Source organism: Oncorhynchus kisutch, linkage group LG6, assembly GCF_002021735.2.
Source record: "Oncorhynchus kisutch isolate 150728-3 linkage group LG6, Okis_V2, whole genome shotgun sequence".
In the NCBI taxonomy this organism is placed as follows: Eukaryota; Metazoa; Chordata; class Actinopteri; order Salmoniformes; family Salmonidae; genus Oncorhynchus; species Oncorhynchus kisutch.
In genome coordinates, this window is record NC_034179.2 from 17,419,851 (window position 1) to 17,442,613 (window position 22,763).

General features: G+C 42.3%; 1 protein-coding gene across 2 annotated transcripts in view; it reads left to right on the forward strand.

Annotated features, from left to right (window-relative positions):
• LOC109891711 (aryl hydrocarbon receptor-like) overlaps nt 1-6,542 on the forward strand; it is a 50,598-nt gene extending 44,056 nt beyond the window's left edge. For both annotated transcript variants that reach the window (XM_031826311.1, XM_031826312.1), the window contains 3 exons: nt 17-158; nt 278-2,296; nt 2,438-6,542. In XM_031826311.1, the coding sequence (XP_031682171.1) occupies nt 17-158; nt 278-2,261 (2,126 nt within the window). In that variant the 3' untranslated portion in view covers nt 2,262-2,296; nt 2,438-6,542. The remainder of the gene's footprint in view (nt 1-16; nt 159-277; nt 2,297-2,437) is intronic.
• Nucleotides 6,543-22,763: the final 16,221 nt, after the last annotated feature.

The window sequence follows — 22,763 nt, forward strand, 5'->3', positions numbered from 1 at the left end:
CTCTATCTCTCTGTAGTGATGAAGACAGGAGAGACTGGTTTCACCATCTTCAGGCTGCTGACTAAGGCAGGTGTGTGGGTGTGGGTTCAGGCCAACGCCAGGGTCGTCTTCAAGGCAGGGAGACCCGACTTCATCATCGCTCGACAGAAAGCCCTAACGTGAGTCCACTGTTGATATTACGATTTACTCTCCCCAACAGTTATAGTTGTATCATTCCATGGTATTTATATACGCTTACATACAGTATGTTTTAGTGACCTTTGTCACCTTTCTACAGAAACGAAGAGGGTGAGGAGCACCTGCGTCAGCGGAGAATGCAGCTTCCCTTCAACTTTGCCACTGGGGAGGCTCTGCTGTATGAGTCCTGTCCCTCTGTGAATACTGCCATTATGCCTATAGGACCACCCATCCCCCCTGGCCTCACTCCCCCAGGCTCCTGCCCTGAGGACAAGCTCCTGGACCCTGCGTCTCTCCTGGGGTCTCTACTCAGTCAGGACCGCTCTGTTTATACTCAGCCCCAGGACGCTAACCCTAACCTGGAACTCCAGATCTTTTCCCCCAACCTAGACACAGCCTTCCCCCAGGACCAGGACCCAGGCCTGGAGAGAGCCTTCCTGGACAGCCACGCTCTGCTGAGTGTCCCTGGGGAGCTCCAGGGGCCCCAGAGGCCCAGCAGGGGAGACCCCACAGCACAGGCCATGATGGACTCTCTGGGGGAGATCCTGGAGGAGATGGGGGCGGGGGGCTTGGAGGGGCTGGAGGTGGAGGAGACAGAGTTGAGGGAGTGGGAGAGCACTCTCCTCAGGATCAACATGGAACAGCAGGATGTGACGGGGGAGCTGTATGATATCTTAGCCAATGATGTGTTCTCCTACGTGGAGGAGGCTCTGATGAGAGAGTGTGATGATGGATGTGTGATGGGCAGCTTGGGACAGGGCACTGAGCCAATCAACAGACTTTCTGCTCACATCACTGCCAATCAAAACATACTACGTGGGTTCCCTCACTCCCAGAGTTCCATATTGCCAGGCAACCAGGGGTTCAATGGCGGGAATGGCTCCCACAGTGAGAACCAATGGCAGTTGTCTGGTCCACACATGACCTCTAACCTCAACAGCTTTGGAGAGCAGAGGTTGCTAGGAAATGGAGTTGTTGGTGGTGTGGAGCAAGGGCTGGGTTGTAGTCCTGGGACTGTGAGACAGCCACGGAGGACTGTAAACACAAACACACTACCCAGAGCTGCTCAGACTGTTGCAAGGCAATGGACTCAAGGAAGCTGTGCGGATCTTCATGGCAACCAAATGGTCCCACAACCTTCTCATACTATCAACCAACCAGAGTCCTGGATACCCTCCATCCAAAATATAAATGATAATAACCACACCTCTCTCCCTGTCCCTCTCCCAAACTTTAACAACTATCTCCCAGAGGCCTTTGACCAAACCATGCAGCCCAGCCGGGAGTTATGCCACTCTGAGACTGGAGATGCAAACAGGCAGTTCTCAGGGCAGCCCTATCCAGGTCTGTCATATCAGGACCCAAGGCAGTCTTGGCAACAGCCATGTCAACACACACAATGGCAACCACGGCGGATACCACAGGGTTTTCCTGCAAAGCCAGTAAACAGACATCGTCACACACACCCCAAACACAGCACACACATACCGTCCAATAACGCACCCAGAACTCAAACACTCACACACACCACACACACACCCTCAGGCAGCTGTATGTTTGACAAGACGACTCCAAATGTCTCCAATCCCTCCAGCCCCCTTACAACTGCCCCAAGCAGATCACACGGTCTCATACCTGCCCCCACTTACTACAATGAACCCAGACCCTCTCCCACTCTTTCCAATGACTGTAAAACCAGCTCTTCAACCCAGGCCCCCAAAGTCTTTACGACTTACCCTCAAGCATCCATAATCTCTACCAAATCTTATCCCCAAGACCCCATTCCTAACCTAACCTACCCCCCAGCCTCCATCCCCACCCCCATCCCCGCCCTATCCAGAGGGGCTCAGATGGATAAGGACACAGGAGCTATCCCTGCCTGGTCTGGGGCTCCGTACCTGGGCATGAAGCAGCTCCCAGGCCCCTTTCCCAGCCCCAAGCAGGTTCCCCAGAGCACCAGGGGAAATGGCAGCTGTAGTGATCCCAGTGAAGGAAGCTTGATGCTGGGTCAGAGGGGGTTGGAAGAAAGCCTCCTTCCTGGAGGTCCGACGCCAGGATTTCCTCCTGAGAGAACGGATCTGTAGAGTCATCTTTATTCTACTGGAATGGACAAACACAGGTGAGACAGTGCCGAACTTCTTCTCACTACTGTTTTAACAAGATTCTGGGGGCCTCCCATCCTCACAAGTTCAGATACTGGAATGTGACCTAAAATGACCCTCCAATGTGATCGGTCTTTAACTCATCTGTCCTTCCATAGGTCCCTACCGGTCCTAATGGTGATGCGGATCCTTTTCTCTTCACTGGCAACATCTTCTAGATTCTCTAGGACTAAGAGGAACCTACAAGTAACCATCTCCACAATGGAACCACAGCATCTTTTGGAATCTAGGACCTACCTTGGAACCACCAACATCTTCTGGAAGAATACAACTGTACAAAAACCAGCACCTCTATCGAAGACTGTTCCTTGGAGCTGGATAATATTCTATATTATATTTAATTTCCTTGTCTGGTTGAAGGGTGCTGCTTTCCAGCCATGGACAGCCACCGGTTTAATGTTCAGACTAGGGCTGTTACGGTGACCGTATTACTGCCACACCGGCAGTCACTAGTCATGACCGCAGTCAATTTCCATGTGACCGTTTAGTCACGCTAACTAGGCTTCTCCCAGCTCTGATTCTGCTGAATCAGCACTTTATTGTCCCTCTAATCACTCTGGCATCAATGCAAATGTAATTGAAAATCAAATCAAACACTTCATGAGAGCCCATGAGCTATGGAATTGCATGAGAAAACAGAGTGATGGCCTCTATTAAAAAGAGGAGGATCCCATCAGCTTTCTATTTTTCAACTTTCCTAATATTAAGCACATTGCTTTGCTTTACAACAGGAGTATAGCCTACCTGGCTGGCATGAAAATGAAACATGTAAAATCATCTTCCATTCGCTATTTAAGTGCGTAGATGACATATATTTGTTTCCCCTGCCCCTTGTTCCGAAACAGGTGCATGATCATGGTCCATTCTAAATCCAAACTAATTTCACACATATATTATTTAGTATATGTAAAGACAATATCAAATTAAGAATAGTCTGAATATTAGCCTTTCACTTGTGAATGATGTATTATCACTTGTGAATGATGTATTATCACTTGTGAATGATGTATTATCACTTGTGAATGATGCCCAGCATGTGTAGTAAGGCAAGAAACAGCGCATTCCTTTTTTGTTGTTGACTTTTTCAAATCATAGTCAAACACCTCATGTAGCCTAGCCCATAGGCCTATATATGTTGAAAGGGTTTGTATCACAACTAAAGTTGCCAAATAACTTCTTAAAATGAAGAACATTAATCCACTTTACAACTGGTGGAGAGCATACATGGAATACATAGGCGGCACATGAGTTTCAAGTTTGGGGAAGATCATTTTCCCCATAAAATGCACTTTTATAATAAAGCATTACATGCTGTTGAGAAGCCTTTGTTGAGAAGCCTTTGTTGAGAAGCCTTTGTTGAGAAGCCTTTGTTGAGAAGCCTTTGTTGAGAAGCCTTTGTTGAGAAGCATTTGTTGAGAAGCATTTGTTGAGAAGCCTTTGATGGGAAGCCTTTGTTGAGAAGCATTTGTTGAGAAGCCTTTGTTGAGAAGCCTTTGTTGAGAAGCCTTTGTTGAGAAGCCTTTGTTGAGAAGCCTTTGTTGAGAAGCCTTTTTTGAGAAGCATTTGAAGTCACTTTTTAGAATGGTGTTTTCCTGTCAATTGATTGCATTTTGGAACATTCATGCTTATAGCGTACTGCCGTGTGTGCATTGCTGTGCTTATAATGTGAAGAAATAGCCTAATAGTTTATCAACAATTTAAGCCAAACTTTCTGATCTGTTGCATTAGCCTCATTGCTTTTAAAATGTTTTATTAATTTGGGATCTAGGTCATCCCACAACTGTTCCAGACTATGTTTTGAATATTTATTTCTCACACAGAATAGAATAGGTCTACTTCTGTACTATGGGGGATAGTAGATTGACATAGGCTAGTGCTTTTGCTGTTGGTTAGGACGACTCCTCTTGTTTGCTGATGAAAAGACGAAATGTGGACAGTTCTTCTAACATCTTCAAAATGGGCCTGGGAATTTCATGAGAAGGAAGAACTCAGTTGCGTCCTCAATATGTCTTCACTTGTAGCCTACTTCAGAGCTGAGATGCCTGTGAGAAGGACCTGATCACCGTGACGGGCATTGCCTAATAAGAATTGATATATCTGAGAGAGCCATGTGATTGAGAGATGCTTCGGAGAGCGGCGATTTGCAGCCGGGAGAAGGGAATTATAATTATTATATTCAGCCCAAGGGCAAAAGGCATGAATATTGTTAGGGGGCATTACGGCCACCCAAAAGAGGGTGCCGCCGGGACATTCTAGGCCTGGTGAGAATATTATCAAGTGCATGTCAAATTGTGAATGAAGGGGCCTCCCGAGTGGTCTAAGACACTGCATTGCAGTGCTAGCTGTGCCACTAGAGATTCCGGGTTTGAGTCCAGGCTCTGTCGCAGCCGGCTGCGACCGGGAGACCCATGGAGCGGCGCACAATTGGCCCGGGTTAGGGGAGGGTTTGGCTGGCAGGGATGTCCTTGTCCCATCGTGCACTAACGACGACTCTGGCGGGCCGTGTGCAGTGCATGCTGACACGGTCACCAGGTGTACGGTGTCTTCTCCAACACATTGGTGCGGCTGGCTTCCGGGTTAAGTGGGCATTGTGTCAAGAAGCAGTGTGGCTTGGTTAGGTTGTGTTTCGGAGGACGCATGGCCCTCGACCTTCGCCTCTCCCGAGTCCATACGGGAGTTGCAGTGATGAGACAAGACTGTAACTACCAATTGGATACCACGAAATTGGGAAGAATTTTGTATTTTATTTTTTACAAAAAAAAAAAAAAAAAATGTTTCATACAACTTTTTTCAAATCATCATTAGTCACATCATGTAGCCTTAGAATGTATAAACATCTAAACATAAAGCCCAGCGTTTGTATCACAACTAAAGTTACATAACTCTAAATGAAGCATATAGGAGGACCAGTTTCTTTGTTAACCCCTCAACACAGAATAGCCACGTGTGCACTCCCTCAGAAATTGTTTGGAGAAAATATCCTTTGTATTTTATTCAGCTTTGTTCAATTGTATTCTTCATACTATAAAATAATGACAAGGAATTCTAAGTAAATCTTATCTGCTAAATGAACTAGTGTAGCCCACAGCCATACAGCATAGCCAGATCAGGGCCTAACATAAGGACAACTCAGAGTATGCTATTCTGTTCTTCTGAAATAGACTACATTTTCTTCATATCATGTTTCTTTAGACCTGTCTAAAATAAATAATGGATTTATTGTGAAGGTGTCGGCTATCTTACATTGATTTATTATACTTTTTTTAAATGTAGTTCCAAAATTCTGCATACATGGCTTGTAGACTATGTGTGGAAGCCAGGAGATGCTAAGTATGTTTATGTTAATTAACGGTAAATTACCGTGAGTCCGCCAGTTATTTGCTTGACAATTACCGGCTGACAAAATGTCATGACCGCCACAGACCTAGTTTAGACTGTGTGTTAGTGGCATAGTGGCTGCAGCTGAGGGTCCATTCAGATGGACAGAAGATGTGTTTACGTATATGAAATGTCAAAGGACTTCACTCTCCCCACCACATGACAATGTGAATTTATCAACACAGCATCTCTTTGAGCAGGATCTGTTTATGTTTTCAAAGTCATTTTCTCTCCCACTCTAGCCTGGCCATTCTGTCAGCTCAACTTGAGTTTCTTGTGCACTTCTCATCATGTTTTCTTTTTTGTCTGTTTCCATTCCAAGAAACAAGAAGGCTGAACCTCTAGCTTTAAAGACAGACAGGAGGTAATGTTTTTTGGAAGTTGCAAAGGCTTTTAAACAATGTTTTAAACCCAAATACAGCAGTTTGAGTATGATTGAGTGTCCATGTTGATACGATAAGCTTCAAAAGGAGTGCATTGTGTTCATGCTTCATCATGTTTGTTTGTTTTTAACTTGTTTCAAAGACATGTTATTGTGTTGATATTATTGTTTCTGTTCAAGCTTTAGCTGACGAGTAGCCCTAAGGAACATCAGCATTACCAGGGAAACAGCCTGCCTGCTGCTTGTGCCTTGGCCATAGACTGTTTGTCCCAATATGTTAGAGATCACATATAGCACTTAATTGGTCAACCATTGACTTTATTACATTATGATTGCTTTACCTGTGTAACTATTTAAAATTACCCAACAAATCATGCTTAACGTGTCATTGACTTATACGATAAGTATGTATAACATTAAATGTGTAACATATTGTATTTGAATATTGGAGGTTATGAATGGTTGGACAGATTTCTAGCTATTCACTAAGTAAACAATTTGTACATTTGGTGATAATTTAGAGATTTTTATATAAGTTGCACAAAGCTGTTTTGAAGACACCAGCCCAGATCCACACTGTATTGTGATATAAACTGTACTAATGTCCAGTAGTCATAGGAGTTAGAGGACTTTCTACTGTATCTGACACATAAACTATCTATCCCCTTCATCCCTTGATACTGGTTGATCACAGTATCCTGCATTATTGTAAAAAGAGAAACCTATTTAATGACTCAAATGCACTAATTTATATTTTTTAAATATATTTTCGATATGTTATATTGGAACCCTGGTGAGCAGAGGAGGGGTAGTTCGACATGTTATATTGGAACCCTGGTGAGCAGAGGAGGGGTAGTTTGACATGTTATATTGGAACCCTGGTGAGCAGAGGAGGGGTAGTTCGACATGTTATATTGGAACCCTGGTGAGCAGAGGAGGGGTAGTTCGACATGTTATATTGGAACCCTGGTGAGCAGAGGAGGGGTAGTTTGACATGTTATATTGGAACCCTGGTGAGCAGAGGGTAGTTCAACATGTTATATTGGAACCCTGGTGAGCAGAGGGGGGGTAGTTCGACATGTTATATTGGAACCCTGGTGAGCAGAGGGGGGGTAGTTCGAACAGGTTATATTGGAACCCTGGTGAGCAGAGGAGGAGTAGTTCGAACAGGTTATATTGGAACCCTGGTGAGCAGAGGAGGGGTAGTTCGACATGTTATATTGGAACCCTGGTGAGCAGAGGAGGGGTAGTTCGAACAGGTTATATTGGAACCCTGGTGAGCAGAGGAGGGGTAGTTCGAACAGGTTATATTGGAACCCTGGTGAGCAGAGGAGGGGTAGTTCGAACAGGTTATATTGGAACCCTGGTGAGCAGAGGAGGGGTAGTTCGACATGTTATATTTGAACCCTGGTGAGCAGAGGAGGGGTAGTTTGACATGTTGTATTGGAACCCTGGAGAGCAGAGGGGAAGTTTGATATGTTATATTGGAACCCTGGTGAGCAGAGGAGGGGTAGTTTGATATGTTATATTGGAACCCTGGTGAGCGGAGGAGGGGAAGTTTGATATGTTATATTGGAACCCTGGTGAGCAGAGGAGGGGTAGTTCGACATGTTATATTGGAACCCTAGTGAGCAGAGGAGGGGTAGTTCGATATGTTATATTTGAACCCTGGTGAGCAGAGGGCAAGTTTGATATGTTATATTGGAACCCTGGTGAGCAGAGGGGTATTTTGATATGTTATATTGGAACCCTGGTGAGCAGAGGAGGGGAAGTTTGATATGTTATATTGGAACCCTGGTGAGCAGAGGAGGGGTAGTTCGACATGTTATATTGGAACCCTGGTGAGCAGAGGAGGGGTAGTTCGATATGTTATATTTGAACCCCGGTGAGCAGAGGGGAAGTTTGATATGTTATATTGGAACCCTGGTGAGCAGAGGAGGGGTAGTTCGACATGTTATATTGGAACCCTGGTGAGCAGAGGAGGGGTAGTTCGATATGTTATATTTGAACCCTGGTGAGCAGAGGGGAAGTTTGATATGTTATATTGGAACCCTGGTGAGCAGAGGGGAAGTTTGATATGTTATATTGGAACCCTGGTGAGCAGAGGAGGGGTAGTTTGATATGTTATATTGGAACCCTGGTGAGCAGAGGAGGGGAAGTTTGAAATGTTATATTGGAACCCTGGTGAGCAGAGGAGGGGAAGTTTGATATGTTATATTGGAACCCTCGTGAGCAGAGGAGGGGTATTTTGATATGTTATATTGGAACCCTGGTGAGCGGAGGAGGGGAAGTTTGATATGTTATATTGGAACCCTAGTGAGCAGAGGAGGGGTAGTTCGATATGTTATATTTGAACCCTGGTGAGCAGAGGGCAAGTTTGATATGTTATATTGGAACCCTGGTGAGCAGAGGGGTATTTTGATATGTTATATTGGAACCCTGGTGAGCAGAGGAGGGGAAGTTTGATATGTTATATTGGAACCCTGGTGAGCAGAGGAGGGGTAGTTCGATATGTTATATTTGAACCCTGGTGAGCAGAGGGGAAGTTTGATATGTTATATTGGAACCCTGGTGAGCAGAGGGGAAGTTTGATATGTTATATTGGAACCCTGGTGAGCAGAGGAGGGGTAGTTTGATATGTTATATTGGAACCCTGGTGAGCAGATGAGGGGTAGGTCGACATGTTATATTGGAACCCTGGAGAGCAGAGGGGAAGTTTGAAATGTTATATTGGAACCGTGGTGAGCAGAGGGGAAGTTTGATATGTTATATTGGAACCCTGGTGAGCAGAGGGGAAGTTTGATATGTTATATTGGAACCCTGGTGAGCAGAGGAGGGGTAGTTTGATATGTTATATTGGAACCCTGGTGAGCAGAGGAGGGGAAGTTTGATATGTTATATTGGAACCCTCGTGAGCAGAGGAGGGGTATTTTGATATGTTATATTGGAACCCTGGTGAGCGGAGGAGGGGAAGTTTGATATGTTATATTGGAACCCTGGTGAGCAGAGGAGGGGTAGTTCGACATGTTATATTGGAACCCTAGTGAGCAGAGGAGGGGTAGTTCGATATGTTATATTTGAACCCTGGTGAGCAGAGGGGTATTTTGATATGTTATATTGGAACCCTGGTGAGCAGAGGAGGTGAAGTTTGATATGTTATATTGGAACCCTGGTGAGCAGAGGAGGGGTAGTTCGACATGTTATATTGGAACCCTGGTGAGCAGAGGAGGGGTAGTTCGATATGTTATATTTGAACCCTGGTGAGCAGAGGAAGTTTGATATGTTATATTGGAACCCTGGTGAGCAGAGGAGGGGTAGTTGATATGTTATATTGGAACCCTCGTGAGCAGAGGAGGGGTAGTTGATATGTTATATTGGAACCCTGGTGAGCAGAGGATGGGAAATTTGATATGTTATATTGGAACCCTCGTGAGCAGAGGAGGGGTAGTTTGATATGTTATATTGGAACCCTGGTGAGCAGAGGAGTGGTAGTTTGATATGTTATATTGGAACCCTGGTGAGCAGAGGAGGGGTAGTTCGATATGTTATATTGGAACCGTGGTGAGCAGAGGGGAAGTTTGATATGTTATATTGGAACCCTGGTGAGCAGAGGGGGGGTAGGTCGACATGTTATATTTGAACCCTGGTGAGCAGAGGAGGGGTAGAAAATAACCATTGTGTAGCTCTTTTTATCTCATATTGTTTGCATTTTGTCAGTTTTGACAAACTAGTGACTATATACTTCTAAATAATATCTGGTTCACTGATAGAGGAATTCTAAATTCCTATATGTTTTGTAGCCAAAACCAAATTCACACTCTATCTATTTCATAATAAGTTGTAAATTTATCATTTTGCATGAAATAGAAAGGGACCAGTCTTAAAAACAAGTTCAGCATTTATTCTTGATGAGTACTGACACAAAATACAAAGAACATTACATTTTAAAGAGAGAACATAAAATGACGTCATCAGTTTCTCACACGCTCTCCGATCCACACAATTACGCAGTGTCTTCAGGTCTGGAGATTGTCTTCTACTCCCCTCATAAAACAAACATTCCAATCTGTCTAAAAGATATACTCTCCTCTACTAATGGAACATCAAACAAACATTTGTATCTGTCTAAGGAGATATGCCATCCCTCTCCCTTAAACCCACAAGGTACAGACAATTAATTCGTTTTACTTACATTTTCAGTCCTAGTTTAACCAAGAACCCATACATTTCATACCATAACATAATAGTATTAAAATAAATGGTTCTAATTTAAATGTATACATAATTAATCATTTCAACTATAATTTCCTCCAACATTCACTCATGACTGCATGGCCAGGCACGACTGCAACACCATCATTAAGTTTGCAGATGACACAACAGTGGTAGGCCTGATCACCGACAACGATGAGAGCCTATAGGAAGGAGGTCAGAGACCTGGCCGTGTGGTGCCAGGACAACAACCTCTCCCTAAACGTGATCAAGACAAAGGAGTTGATTGTGGACTACAGGAAAAGGAGGACTGAACAGGCCCCCATTAACATCGACGGGGCTGTAGTGGAGCAGGTCGAGAGCTTCAAGTTCCTTGGTGTCCACATCACCAACAAACTATCATGGTCCAAACACACCAAGACAGTCGTGAAGAGGGCAAGACAACCTATTCCCCCGGAGGAGACTTAAAAGGTTTGGCATGGTTCCTCAGATCCTCAAAATGTTCTACAGCTGCACCATCGAGAGCATCCTGACTGGTTGCATCACTGCCTGGTATGGCAACTGCTCGGCCTTCGACCGCAAGGCACTACAAGAGGGTAGTGTGTACGGCCCAGTACATCACTGGGACCAAGCTTCCTGCCATCCAGGACCTCTATACCAGGCAGTGTCAGAGGAAGGCCCTAAAAAGACTCCAGCCCCCTAGTCATCAAATCAAATCAAATGTATTTATATAGCCCTTCGTACATCAGCTGATATCTCAAAGTGCTGTACAGAAACCCAGCCTAAAACCCCAAACAGCAAGCAATGCAGGTGTAGAAGCACGGTGGCTAGGAAAAACTCCCTAGAAAGGCCAAAACCTAGGAAGAAACCTAGAGAGGAACCAGGCTATGTGGGGTGGCCAGTCCTCTTCTGGCTGTGCCGGGTGGAGATTATAACAGAACATGGCCAAGATGTTCAAATGTTCATAAATGACCAGCATGGTCGTATAATAATAAGGCAGAACAGTTGAAACTGGAGCAGCAGCACAGTCAGATGGACTGGGGACAGCAAGGAGTCATCATGTCAGGTAGTCCTGGGGCATGGTCCTAGGGCTCAGGTCCTCCGAGAGAGAGAGAAAAAAAAGAGAGAAATAAAAAAAAAGAGAGAAATCAATATTGGAATCAATAGTCATAGACTGTTCTCTCTGCTACCGCACGGCAAGCGGTACCAGAGCGCCATGTATAGGTCCAAAAGGCTTCTCAACAGCTTCTACCCCCAAGCCATAAGACTCCTGAACAGCTAATCAAATGGCTACCCAGGCTATTTGCATTGTCCCCCCATCCCCCCCTTTACACTGCTGCTGTTCTCTGTTTATTATCTATGCATAGTCACTTTAACTCTACCTACATGTACATATTACCTCAATTACCTCGACTAACCTGTGCTCCAGCACATTGACTCTGTACCTGTAACCCCTGTACATAGCCTCGCTATTGTTATCTACTGCTGCTCTTGAATTATTTGTTACTTTTCTTTCTTATTTTTTACTTAACATATTTTTCTTAAAATGGCATTGTTGTTTAAGGGCTTGTAAGTAAGTGTTTCACTGTAAGGTTGTTACCTGTTGTATTTGGTGTATGTGACAAATAACGTGATTTGATTTGATTCAACACTGACCAACTTTGAGCGACTTTAACACTGACCACTTTAACACTAACTGACTTGCATCCAGACTCTGCTGATACTGGTTAGTTAGCATGTTTCCACTGTTTGTTTTCTCTTCCTTCTCCCTCATCACTCTTTCTCAGGAGACTCTGTTCCCACAACACCCTTATGTAACTGCCTGCATTACTCTCTCTCTCTCTCTCTCTCTCTCGCCCCTTACCCATCCACTATCAGTGTCTGTGTCCTCAGAGCTCGCTCCTGGCCTAGTCTCTGATTGGCTCTGACAAAGTAAACATGGCTGCCATCAAAGCCCTTGTAAGTGGAGGAAGAAGGAGGGGGAGATATGGAAATCACTAGATGGCCACGCTAGAAACGACATCAGCTATTTCACATGACCTGTTGAGATAGTACATGAGCTATCTGCTCTGAATCTACATCTAGGGTTATGTCTAAGATTAGGATATAGGTTCATGGTTAAAGTAAGAGGTTAGACAAAACATAGTAAATGTAAATCCCACACTCTTTAGTATGATATGTTACGTTTGGTATTACGTTTGGTATAAGACAGAAGTTTACTTAATGCAAAAACAAAAGTAGGGTGGATGGATGGACATATAACACTAAAGTTTAGCAACCAAAGGTTGCGTGATTGTATCTCATCACAGACAACTTTAGTATTTTAGCTAATTAGAAACTTTGCATCTACTTAATACTTTTTAACAACTTTACAATTACTTAGCGTGTCAGCTAACCCTTCCCCTAAACCAGCGGGCGGTTCCCAAACTAGTGGTTGGGAGAATTTCCAAAATCCGGATGAAAATAAATATACACACAGTACCAGTCAAATGTTTGGACACCCCTACTCATTCAAGGGTTTTTCTTTATTTTTACTATTTTCTACATTGTAGAATAATAGTGAAGACATCAAAACTATGAAATAACACATATGGAATCATGTAGTAACCAAATGAGTGTTAAACAAATAAAAAACACTTTTGATTTTAGATTCTTCAAAGTAGCAACCATTTGCCTTGATGACAGCTTTGCTCATGCTTGGCATTCTCTCAACCTGCTTCATGAGGAATGCTTTTCCAACACTCTCCAAGGAGTTCCCACATATGCTTAGCACTTGTTGGCGGCTTTTCCTTCACTCTGCGGTCCAAGTCATCCTCAACCATCTCCTCCTCCATGCTTCACGGTGGGAACCACACATGCAGAAATCATCTGTTCACCTACTCTGCATCTCACAAAGACAGCAGTTGGGACCAAAAATAGCAACTTTGGACTGATCAGACCAAAGGACAGATTTCCACCAGTCTAATGCCCATTGGTTGTGTTTCTTGGCCCAGGCAAGTCTCTTCTTATTATTGGTGTCCTTTAGTACTGGTTTCTTTGCAGCAATTCGACCATGAAGGCCTGATTCACACAGTCTCCTCTGAACAGTTGATGTTAAGATGTGGCAGGTACTTGAACTCTGTGAAGCATTTATTTGGGCTGCAATCTGAGGTGCAGTTAACTCTAATGAACTTATCCTCTGCAGCAAAGGTAACTCTGGGTCTTCCTTTCCTGTGGCAGTCCTCATGAGAGCCAGTTTCATCATAGCGTTTGATGGTTTTTGCAACTGCACTTGAAGAAACTTTCAAAGTTCTTGAAATGTTATTGGGGAATAAACAGAATTGGTTGGTAACATAGGTAAGATGTTTTATATTCAGCATATGCTTATGAGTTATTTCTCATAAGAATGTATTTTGTTGTACTATAGTGGTGACCATTGGCAGTTATCTGTTCTATGTCAAGACTAAGTTGCATGGGCCGCAGAGAGGGGAGAGGTCAAGGTGTCATCATGGGTAAACATATCTTTTGCTCCACTGTGTCTGTGTGCCAGTCACTCCCTACTTTTCCCATCTTGGAGAGGAGGATGGCAGTGTCTGGAATCATTCTATGCTCTCCGTGAGCTTGTCCAGGATTGGTTGTATTTAGAATAGGTTGTATCTAAATGACAATTTGATATATGCCTGTTGATATGGAGGATTGGTTTATGGTTTCGGGGTTTGAGTAAGGAGACAAAGCTGAACGATTTATTATGTCTATGCTGTCTGACTATGTGTGTTCTTTGCTATTAAAGGATCTGAGTTGCAATGTGTAGGGGGCTCTCAGAGAATTCATGGATAGACACTGAATTGATTTCTCTGAGAGTCACAGGGTTGTGATGAAGCTCATATAATTAAAGATGGACTTTGATAACTAACTCTGACTTGTGTTGTGGTTTGCGCTCATGATTTGGTAAATAGAGGAAATTTCCACGACAATGTTCCGGATTGACTGACCTTCATGTCTTAAGTTAATAATGGGCTGTCATTTCTCTTTGCTTATTTGAGCTGTTCTTTTCAAAATACGGACTTGGTCTTTTACCAAATAGGGCTATCTTCTGTATACCACTCCTACCTTGTCACAACACAACTGATTGGCTAAAAGGCATTAAAACTTCCCGCTTAAATTCTTGTTACTTTAACTGCACTGTCCGATTTACAGTAGCTATTACAGCAAAAACATGCCATGTGATTGTTTGAGGTTGGCGTCCCACATCAAAATATGTTTCCACCTGCACAGGTTTCATACATTCACAAATAACGATTAAATATTCACTTACTTTTTGAAAATCTTCCTCTGATATGTCATCCAAAGGGTCCCAGCTATAACATGTAGTGTCGTCCTTCTTTATATCCCCCAAAATCTGTTTAGTTGGTGCCATCGATTTGAGTTATCCACTCGTTATCCACAACGTGCAGAAAAAGGAATCCAAAAATCTACCCCTAAACTTTGTTTCAACAAGTCAAAATCTGTTTCTATTTAAACCCCGGATACCCTAAAATGTAATCAAACTATCATTTTTCTTACGGAAAGAAGTATGTTCAATAGGAAATTGATTTAGCAGGTGCGTATTGTCTTCATGGCGCGCGCAAACACGAATTTCCAAGACTGTGTCCTTTTGCTAAAACTGATATTTCTTATTAGTTTTTGAAGTTACAAGCCTGAAACCCTGAACATAGACTGCTGACACCCTGTGGAAGCCATAGGAATTGCATCCAGGGAGCTCATTTTCAATATGACCTTACTGTAACGTTCTGACCTTAGTTCCTTTGTTTTGTTTTTGTTTTAGTATGGTCAGGGCGTGAGTTGGGGTGGGCAGTCTATGTTTGTTTTTCTAGGTTGATTTTTGAGTTTGGCCTGGTATGGTTCTCAATCAGAGGCAGGTGTCGTAAGTTGTCTCTGATTGAGAATCATACTTAGGTAGCCTTTTTCCATCTGTGTTTTGTGGGTGTTTATTTTCTGTTTTGTGTATCATCACTAGACAGGACTGTTTCGTTTGTTCGTTCTTCCTAGTTGTTATTTTGTTTAGTGTTCAGTTTTGCTTATATTAAATATCATGAACACTTACCAAGCTGCACCTTGGTCCTCACCTTCTTCCACCGACGACAGCCGTTACACTTACTCTTGCATTTCTATTCTCCTACAATATTTTAACATTTCTACAAACTTCAAAGTGTTTTCTTTCAAATGGTACTAATCAAATCAAATCACATGTATTTATATAGCCCTTCGTACATCAGCTGATATCAGCTAATTATATGCATATCCTGGCTTCAGGGCCTGAGCTACAGGCAGTTTACTTTGGGCATGACAGAAAAAGGGGCATAGCCCTAAGTAAGGCATTAAGAAGGAAAGAAATTCCACAAATGAACTTTTAACAAGGCACACCTGTTAATTGAAATGCATTCCAGGTGACTACCTCATGAAGCTGTTTGAGAGAATGCCAAGAGTTTGCAGAATCTCAAATATAAAACATATTTTGATTTGTTTAACACTTTTTTGGTTACTACATGATTCCATACGTGTTATTTCATAGTTTTGATGACATCACTATTATTCTACAATGTAGATAATATTAAAAATAAAGAAAAACCCTTGAATGAGTAGGTGTGTCCAAACTTTTGACCGGTAGTGTAATGTTATATATATATATTATAATACCGTCTTTGTGTCTCAAAAGCATTGTAATGTGGTTAACCTTAAACATTTAAATTATTCAAATCTGAAAGATCAAATTCAACAAGATAGCGCCCTTAGATAATGGGAATTGGCCTCACTTGACCGTTGCACTTGAATCATTCCCACAGTGAATGTTTAGGCCCAGTACGCTATGAAACCTCACACTATTGCAGAGACTTTGATATTACTGGCCGCAATTGATATGGTGAAGACAATGTGTGGGGAAGCAGAGGCACAAGAAACTCACATCAATAGCTTTTTTCAGATAACACTGTTAAACAAAGAATTCATGCTTTGATTGAACGACTCAAAAACTCCTCAGCTTATACTCACCAAATGGACTTTAGCTATGAGGGCCGAGATGCATTGACTTTTGTTTACTACACATGTCGAGGGATGCTATTCACAAGGACATATTGATCTGTCTCACCATTCCCGAACGTGAAAAGGCACAGGGGATGTTCAGTGTGCTGCATGGCTATTTTGATGAAAACAGATTCCATGGAATCGAACGGTGGGCTTTTGCACAGATGGGGCTCCATCTATGGCGGGACGGCGGGCAGCCTCTGCACTCTAGTTTTGAATGTGTCTCCCTCTGCCATTGTATCATACACTGAGAGCAACTGGCGGCAAAAGAGATGAGCACAGAACTGAGATACACTGCAACAGGTAACTTCGATTGTAAACTACATCAAAAAAGTCATTGGCGCGCATGCCTGTTCTCAAAACTGTGGATTTACACTGAGGCTTTGGTGGATCGATTTTTCGAATTGAGAGAGGAACTGACTTTCTTGACTGTGTAATGAAAATAAAATAACAGGAAACAGCATCAGTAAGTGTCCCACATGAGTGATGACTGCTCACCTCCAATTTTGGGACCTACTTCCTAATCCGTTCGACTGTGATCCTGGCTCAGTTTATGTGCTGGTAAGTGAAATCGAATAGCTGGTTGAGCTGTCATGTGACCGAATGCTGCAGACAGCGCATTCACTGGTCTCTACGGATGTCACACCCTGACCATAGTTTGCTTTGTATGTTTTTATATTTTGTTTGGTCAGGGTGTGATCTGAGTGGGCATTCTATGTTGTGTGTCTAGTTTGTCTGTTTCTGTGTTTGGCCTGATATGGTTCTCAATCAGAGGCAGGTGTTAGTCATTGTCTCTGATTGGGAACCATATTTAGGTAGCCTGTTTGGTGTTGGGTTTTGTGGGTGATTGTCTCCCGTGTCAGTGTTTGTTCCACACGGGACTGTTTCGGGTTTACACGTTTGTTGTTTTTGTAGTTTATTCATGTATAGTTTTCTTATTAAAAACAAACATGAATTTCAACCAGGCTGCATTTTGGTCCTTCTCTCCTTCAACGGAAGAATCCCGTAACAACGTAGTAGTTTTGGTTTCTGACGTCTCCCTCTGAGCATTAATGTCGCATTCAGAACAACGTGGAACTGGGAACTCGGAACTGGGAACTTGAAAGAAACAAACTCTGAATGGGAAAAATCATTTTTAACAGTTATCAGACTCTGAATTCTAACTTAAGAACTCAGGGCTCTTTCTATAGCTCAGACTTTTCGACCTTAAGATCCCTGATGTCATGATTTGACCTTGTATTTTTCGGAGTTCCCAGGTGTCTTGAAAGCACATCTGTGTGTAGCTGGATTCAGTGCTCTCGTCTGCATTAAACCAAAGATCAATCCAGGTTGGATGTGACAGCAGAGATGAGGTGCACGCTGTCGACCACACCCCCTGATTTTGAGAAGCTCCGACGCAACATGCATCAAGCGCACCAATCTTATTAGTGGTGTTGAGATAAGAGACGTTATGTCAGACTAATTTTAAATTGACTGTCATAGACCCACATTAAAAGTATGTGATGGTGAGTTGAGAAGACAATCAGAAATACTGTTAGAAGGTTTTTGAATTGACTGTCATAGCCCTAAATTATTTTTTATTTTTTTAATTCACATGGTTGGGGTCGTGAGTATTTTCAGATGTCAAAATGGAGTCATGGGTCAAAAAAGTTTGAATACCCTGCCCTAACCCTTGTAACCTAACTCCTAACCCAAACCTTAACCCAAATTGTAATTAGTAACATATCACAAGTTTTGCAAATTCCAAACATATTGTACGAATTGCAATTCTTAACATATCATACGAAATGGATGATGGACATCCATAAATTGAGACCTACCATATGAAACGTAACATATAATACTAATTGGAGTGTCCCGGATTTACTATGTTACATCTACCCCTGAGTCCAGGTTGCAGCTTCATGTTTTAGTTTAGAAGTTTGGTTAGTAGTTAAGAGGAGGTTTTGGTTCAGTGGGATCCTCCTTAGAAGTGAAGTATTGAAATCCAATTGGATCTACCTAACTCCATACAGGATCAGGTTCAAATTCTCCAAAGTTTGACAAGCAAATGGAAAAATAGCTAGAATGTAAAACAAGTCAAAGACATTTGGTTAATGTTACTGGATGTCAAATGGAGTTAGATCAGTTTAAGAAACTCATCCTCAAGTCTACCCCCTTGGTCTAGAGAGCCATGTGAATTGGTTTGTTCTTTATTTTTTCCTTGTTTTCTTTCTTTCTCTTGTTTGTTTGTTTTCTTTCTGTCTTCATTTCTTTCCTTTTTTCTGTATTTCTTACATTAAGCTTTCATTATGATTTCTAGTAGCTTACATTTATCAGAACTGCAGAATAGTACAGTTGTGTGTGTTATGTTGAGAAGTTTCCTCTGGGTTAAAACTACCAATGAGTTCTGACTAAATGAGCAGTCACCTGATGGAACACTAAACCAGGAATCTTCTGTGGTAGAAAATATGCCAAAAGAGCTGCATGTTTTGAAGCTTGAGTGTAAATCCAGGACTGTAACCTTAGCTGTCCCCATAGAGCAGCTCCATTGGTCTGGCTGAATGAGGGATTCATTTAAAGGAAAATAGTGAAATGTTATATCAACATCAACTGGACCTAATGCCATGGTCTCACGCAAGGAATCTGATTCTCTGTCAGTCTGAGAGAGAGCGGAAAGAGAGAGACAAAGGGGAAGAGAGAGAGTGGAAGAGAGAGAGAGAGAGAGAGAGAGTGGAAGAGAGAGTGAGTGTGGAAGAGAGAGAGAGAGAGGGGAAGAGAGAGAGAGGGGAAGAGAGAGTGAGTGTGGAAGAGAGAGAGAGAGGGGAAGAGAGAGTGAAAGAGAGGGGAAGAGAGAGTGAGTGGAAGAGAGAGCGAGAGAGGGAGGGGAAGAAAGAGAGAGTGTGGAAGAGAGAGTGGAGAGGGTGGGAGAGAGAGAGAGAGAGAGAGAGAGAGAGAGAGAGAGAGAGAGAGAGAGAGAGAGAGAGAGAGTAGAAGAGAGAGAGAGAAAGGGGAGGAGAGAGAGTGGAAGTGGCCTCTTAAAAACAAGTGACTTCTGTTCTGTTAGTTCTGGGAGAAAAGTGGTTTATGAAATTGAGGAGGTTGAGGAGATATTAGCTGTTTGTAGACAAAGCGGGAGAGCGAGAGGGAAGAGGAGTGTTTGGACAGGAGGAGGAGGGGTAGAGATACTATCTCGACCCTCTTGAAGAAGGAAAAAGTCTAATGCTGTTTTACAATGAAGTAAACCTTGAATGTTTGACAAACATATAGGCCTATGATTCATGAATGTCTTACGAACATGCATTAACTCCTTATGAGTCCTTATGACCATGTATAAGCTCTTATAACTATGTTAACTAACTGCATGTCAATGTTTCACTCATGATGAGCAATGGTTAACTCCTCAACTTTCTTCTCAAACAGGTCTGTGTTCTGTGTTAATGCTGCCCTCTGGTTGGCTGATAAAATGTCTCTCTGGAGAGTTCGGTCCTCTCTCTCTCAATTCAATTTCATTTTAAGGGGCTTTACTGGCATGGGAAACACATGTTTATATTGACAAAGCAAATGAAATAAATAATAAACAAAAGTGAAATAAACAATAAAAATGAACAGTGAACAGTTATCGAAGGCTTTTCAAATGTCATATTATGCCATATTATGTCTATACACAGTGTTGTAACGATTTGAAAATAGTTAAAGTACAAAAGGGAAAATAAATAAACATTCATATTTACATATTGTATTGTATTTACATGGTGGCAACAGGTCACAAATCTTGCTGCTGTGATGCACACTGTGGTATTTCACCAAGTAGATATGGGAGTTTATCAAAATTGGGTTTGTTTTCTAATTCCTTGTTGGTCTGTGTAATCTGAGGGAAATATGTGTCTCTAATATGGTCATACATTGGGCAGGAGGTTAGGAAGGGCCGCACAGATTCCACCTCATTTTGTGGGCAGTGTGCACATAGCCTGTGTTCTCTTGAGAGCAAGGTCTGCCTATGGCGGCCTTTCTCAATAGCAAGGCTATGTTCACTGACTCTGTACGTAGTCAAAGCTTAATTTCCTTAATCTCTCCTTTGAACAGTGATCCCATTGTCTTCTAGCTAGCCCTCCTCCACTGTCAAGCTAAAAGGTGAACTCATGTTGAAGCTCTTGCATTGTTAATGGTTAACTTTGCTATTTGTCATGACTCCTGATACAACAAAACTTTGACCAGGCTATTTTATGCTTAGTCACACTGCCTTTCATTCTCAATCTGTCTAACTCTTGCTTACTGTAAAGGCTCCATGTAGAAATGACACATAAACACACCCGCCCCTCAGCAGTCAGTCCTACTCTATAGTGATTCAGTGAGAAGTCATCTTCATCTTCTGTACACCATTGCTGCCCTCTTGTGGGCACGGGGTATAATCCCATTGCACTGCCTGGGAATGTTTTGTTTTTTTAACACAAGGGATACAGTGCCATCAGAAAGTATTCACACCCCTTGATTTTTCAAAAAATCTGTTGTGTAACAAAGTATGATTAAAATGAATTTACTCTACTATTTACTTTACTTTTTTGACAACGATTTTCACAAAATACTCTCTAAAGTCAAAGTGGAGAAAAACATTTCTAACACTTGTAAAATATAGCTACTCTTCCTGGAGTAGGTTAGGAACAGGAAACAACACAAATCAAATTCATAATATACTGTACATAAATATACTTACATAGCACTACATTTACAGTACAATTTAGCCATTCTTTGCTAGGTAAAGCCCCGCCTTATCTCAGCTCAATGGTCACCATAGCAGCACCCACCCGTAGCACGCGCTCCAGCAGGTATATTTCACTGGTCACCCCCAAAGCCAACTCCATCTTTGGCCATCTTTCCTTCCAGTTCTCTGCTGCCAATGACTGGAACGAATTGCAAAAATCACTGAAGCTGGAGACTCATATCTCCCTCACTAACTTTAAGCATCAGCTGTCAAAGCAGTTTACAGATCATTGCACCTGTACATAGCCCATCTGTAAATAGCCCACCCAACTACCTCATCCCCATATTTTTTTTTTTGCTCCTTTGACCCCCAGTATCTCTACTTGCACATTGATCTTCTGCACATCTATCACTCCAGTGTTTAATTGCTCAATTCAAATTATTTTGCCACTACGGCCTATTTATTGCCTTACCTCCCTAATCTTACCTCATTTACACACACTGTATATATACTTTTCTATTGTGTTATTGACTGTACGTTTGTTTATTCCATGTGTAACTCTGTGTTGTTTGTGTCGCACTGCTTTGCTTTATCTTGGCCAGGTTGCAGTTGTAAATGAGAACTTGTTCTCAACTGGCCTACCTGGTTAAATAAAGGTGTTCTTAACTGGCCTACCTGGTTAAATAAAGGTGTTCTTAACTGGCCTACCTGGTTAAATAAAGGTGTTCTTAACTGGCCTACCTGGTTAAATAAAGGTGTTCTCAACTGGCCTACCTGGTTAAATAAAGGTGTTCTTAACTAGCCTACCTGGTTAAATAAAGGTGTTCTTAACTGGCCTACCTGGTTAAATAAAGGTGTTCTCAACTGGCCTACCTGGTTAAATAAAGGTGTTCTTAACTGGCCTACCTGGTTAAATAAAGGTGTTCTTAACTAGCCTACCTGGTTAAATAAAGGTGTTCTTAACTAGCCTACCTGGTTAAATAAAGGTGTTCTTAACTGGCCTACCTGGTTAAATAAAGGTGTTCTTAACTGGCCTACCTGGTTAAATAAAGGTGTTCTTAACTAGCCTACCTGGTTAAATAAAGGTGTTCTTAACTAGCCTACCTGGTTAAATAAAGGTGTTCTTAACTGGCCTACCTGGTTAAATAAAGGTGATCTTAACTAGCCTACCTGGTTAAATAAAGGTGTTCTTAACTAGCCTACCTGGTTAAATAAAGGTGTTCTTAACTGGCCTACCTGGTTAAATAAAGGTGTTCTTAACTGGCCTACCTGGTTAAATAAAGGTGTTCTTAACTAGCCTACCTGGTTAAATAAAGGTGTTCTTAACTAGCCTACCTGGTTAAATAAAGGTGTTCTTAACTGGCCTACCTGGTTAAATAAAGGTGTTCTTAACTGGCCTACCTGGTTAAATAAAGGTGTTCTTAACTAGCCTACCTGGTTAAATAAAGGTGTTCTTAACTAGCCTACCTGGTTAAATAAAGGTGTTCTTAACTGGCCTACCTGGTTAAATAAAGGTGTTCTTAACTAGCCTACCTGGTTAAATAAAGGTGTTCTTAACTAGCCTACCTGGTTAAATAAAGGTGTTCTTAACTGGCCTACCTGGTTAAATAAAGGTGTTCTTAACTGGCCTACCTGGTTAAATAAAGGTGTTCTTAACTAGCCTACCTGGTTAAATAAAGGTGTTCTTAACTGGCCTACCTGGTTAAATAAA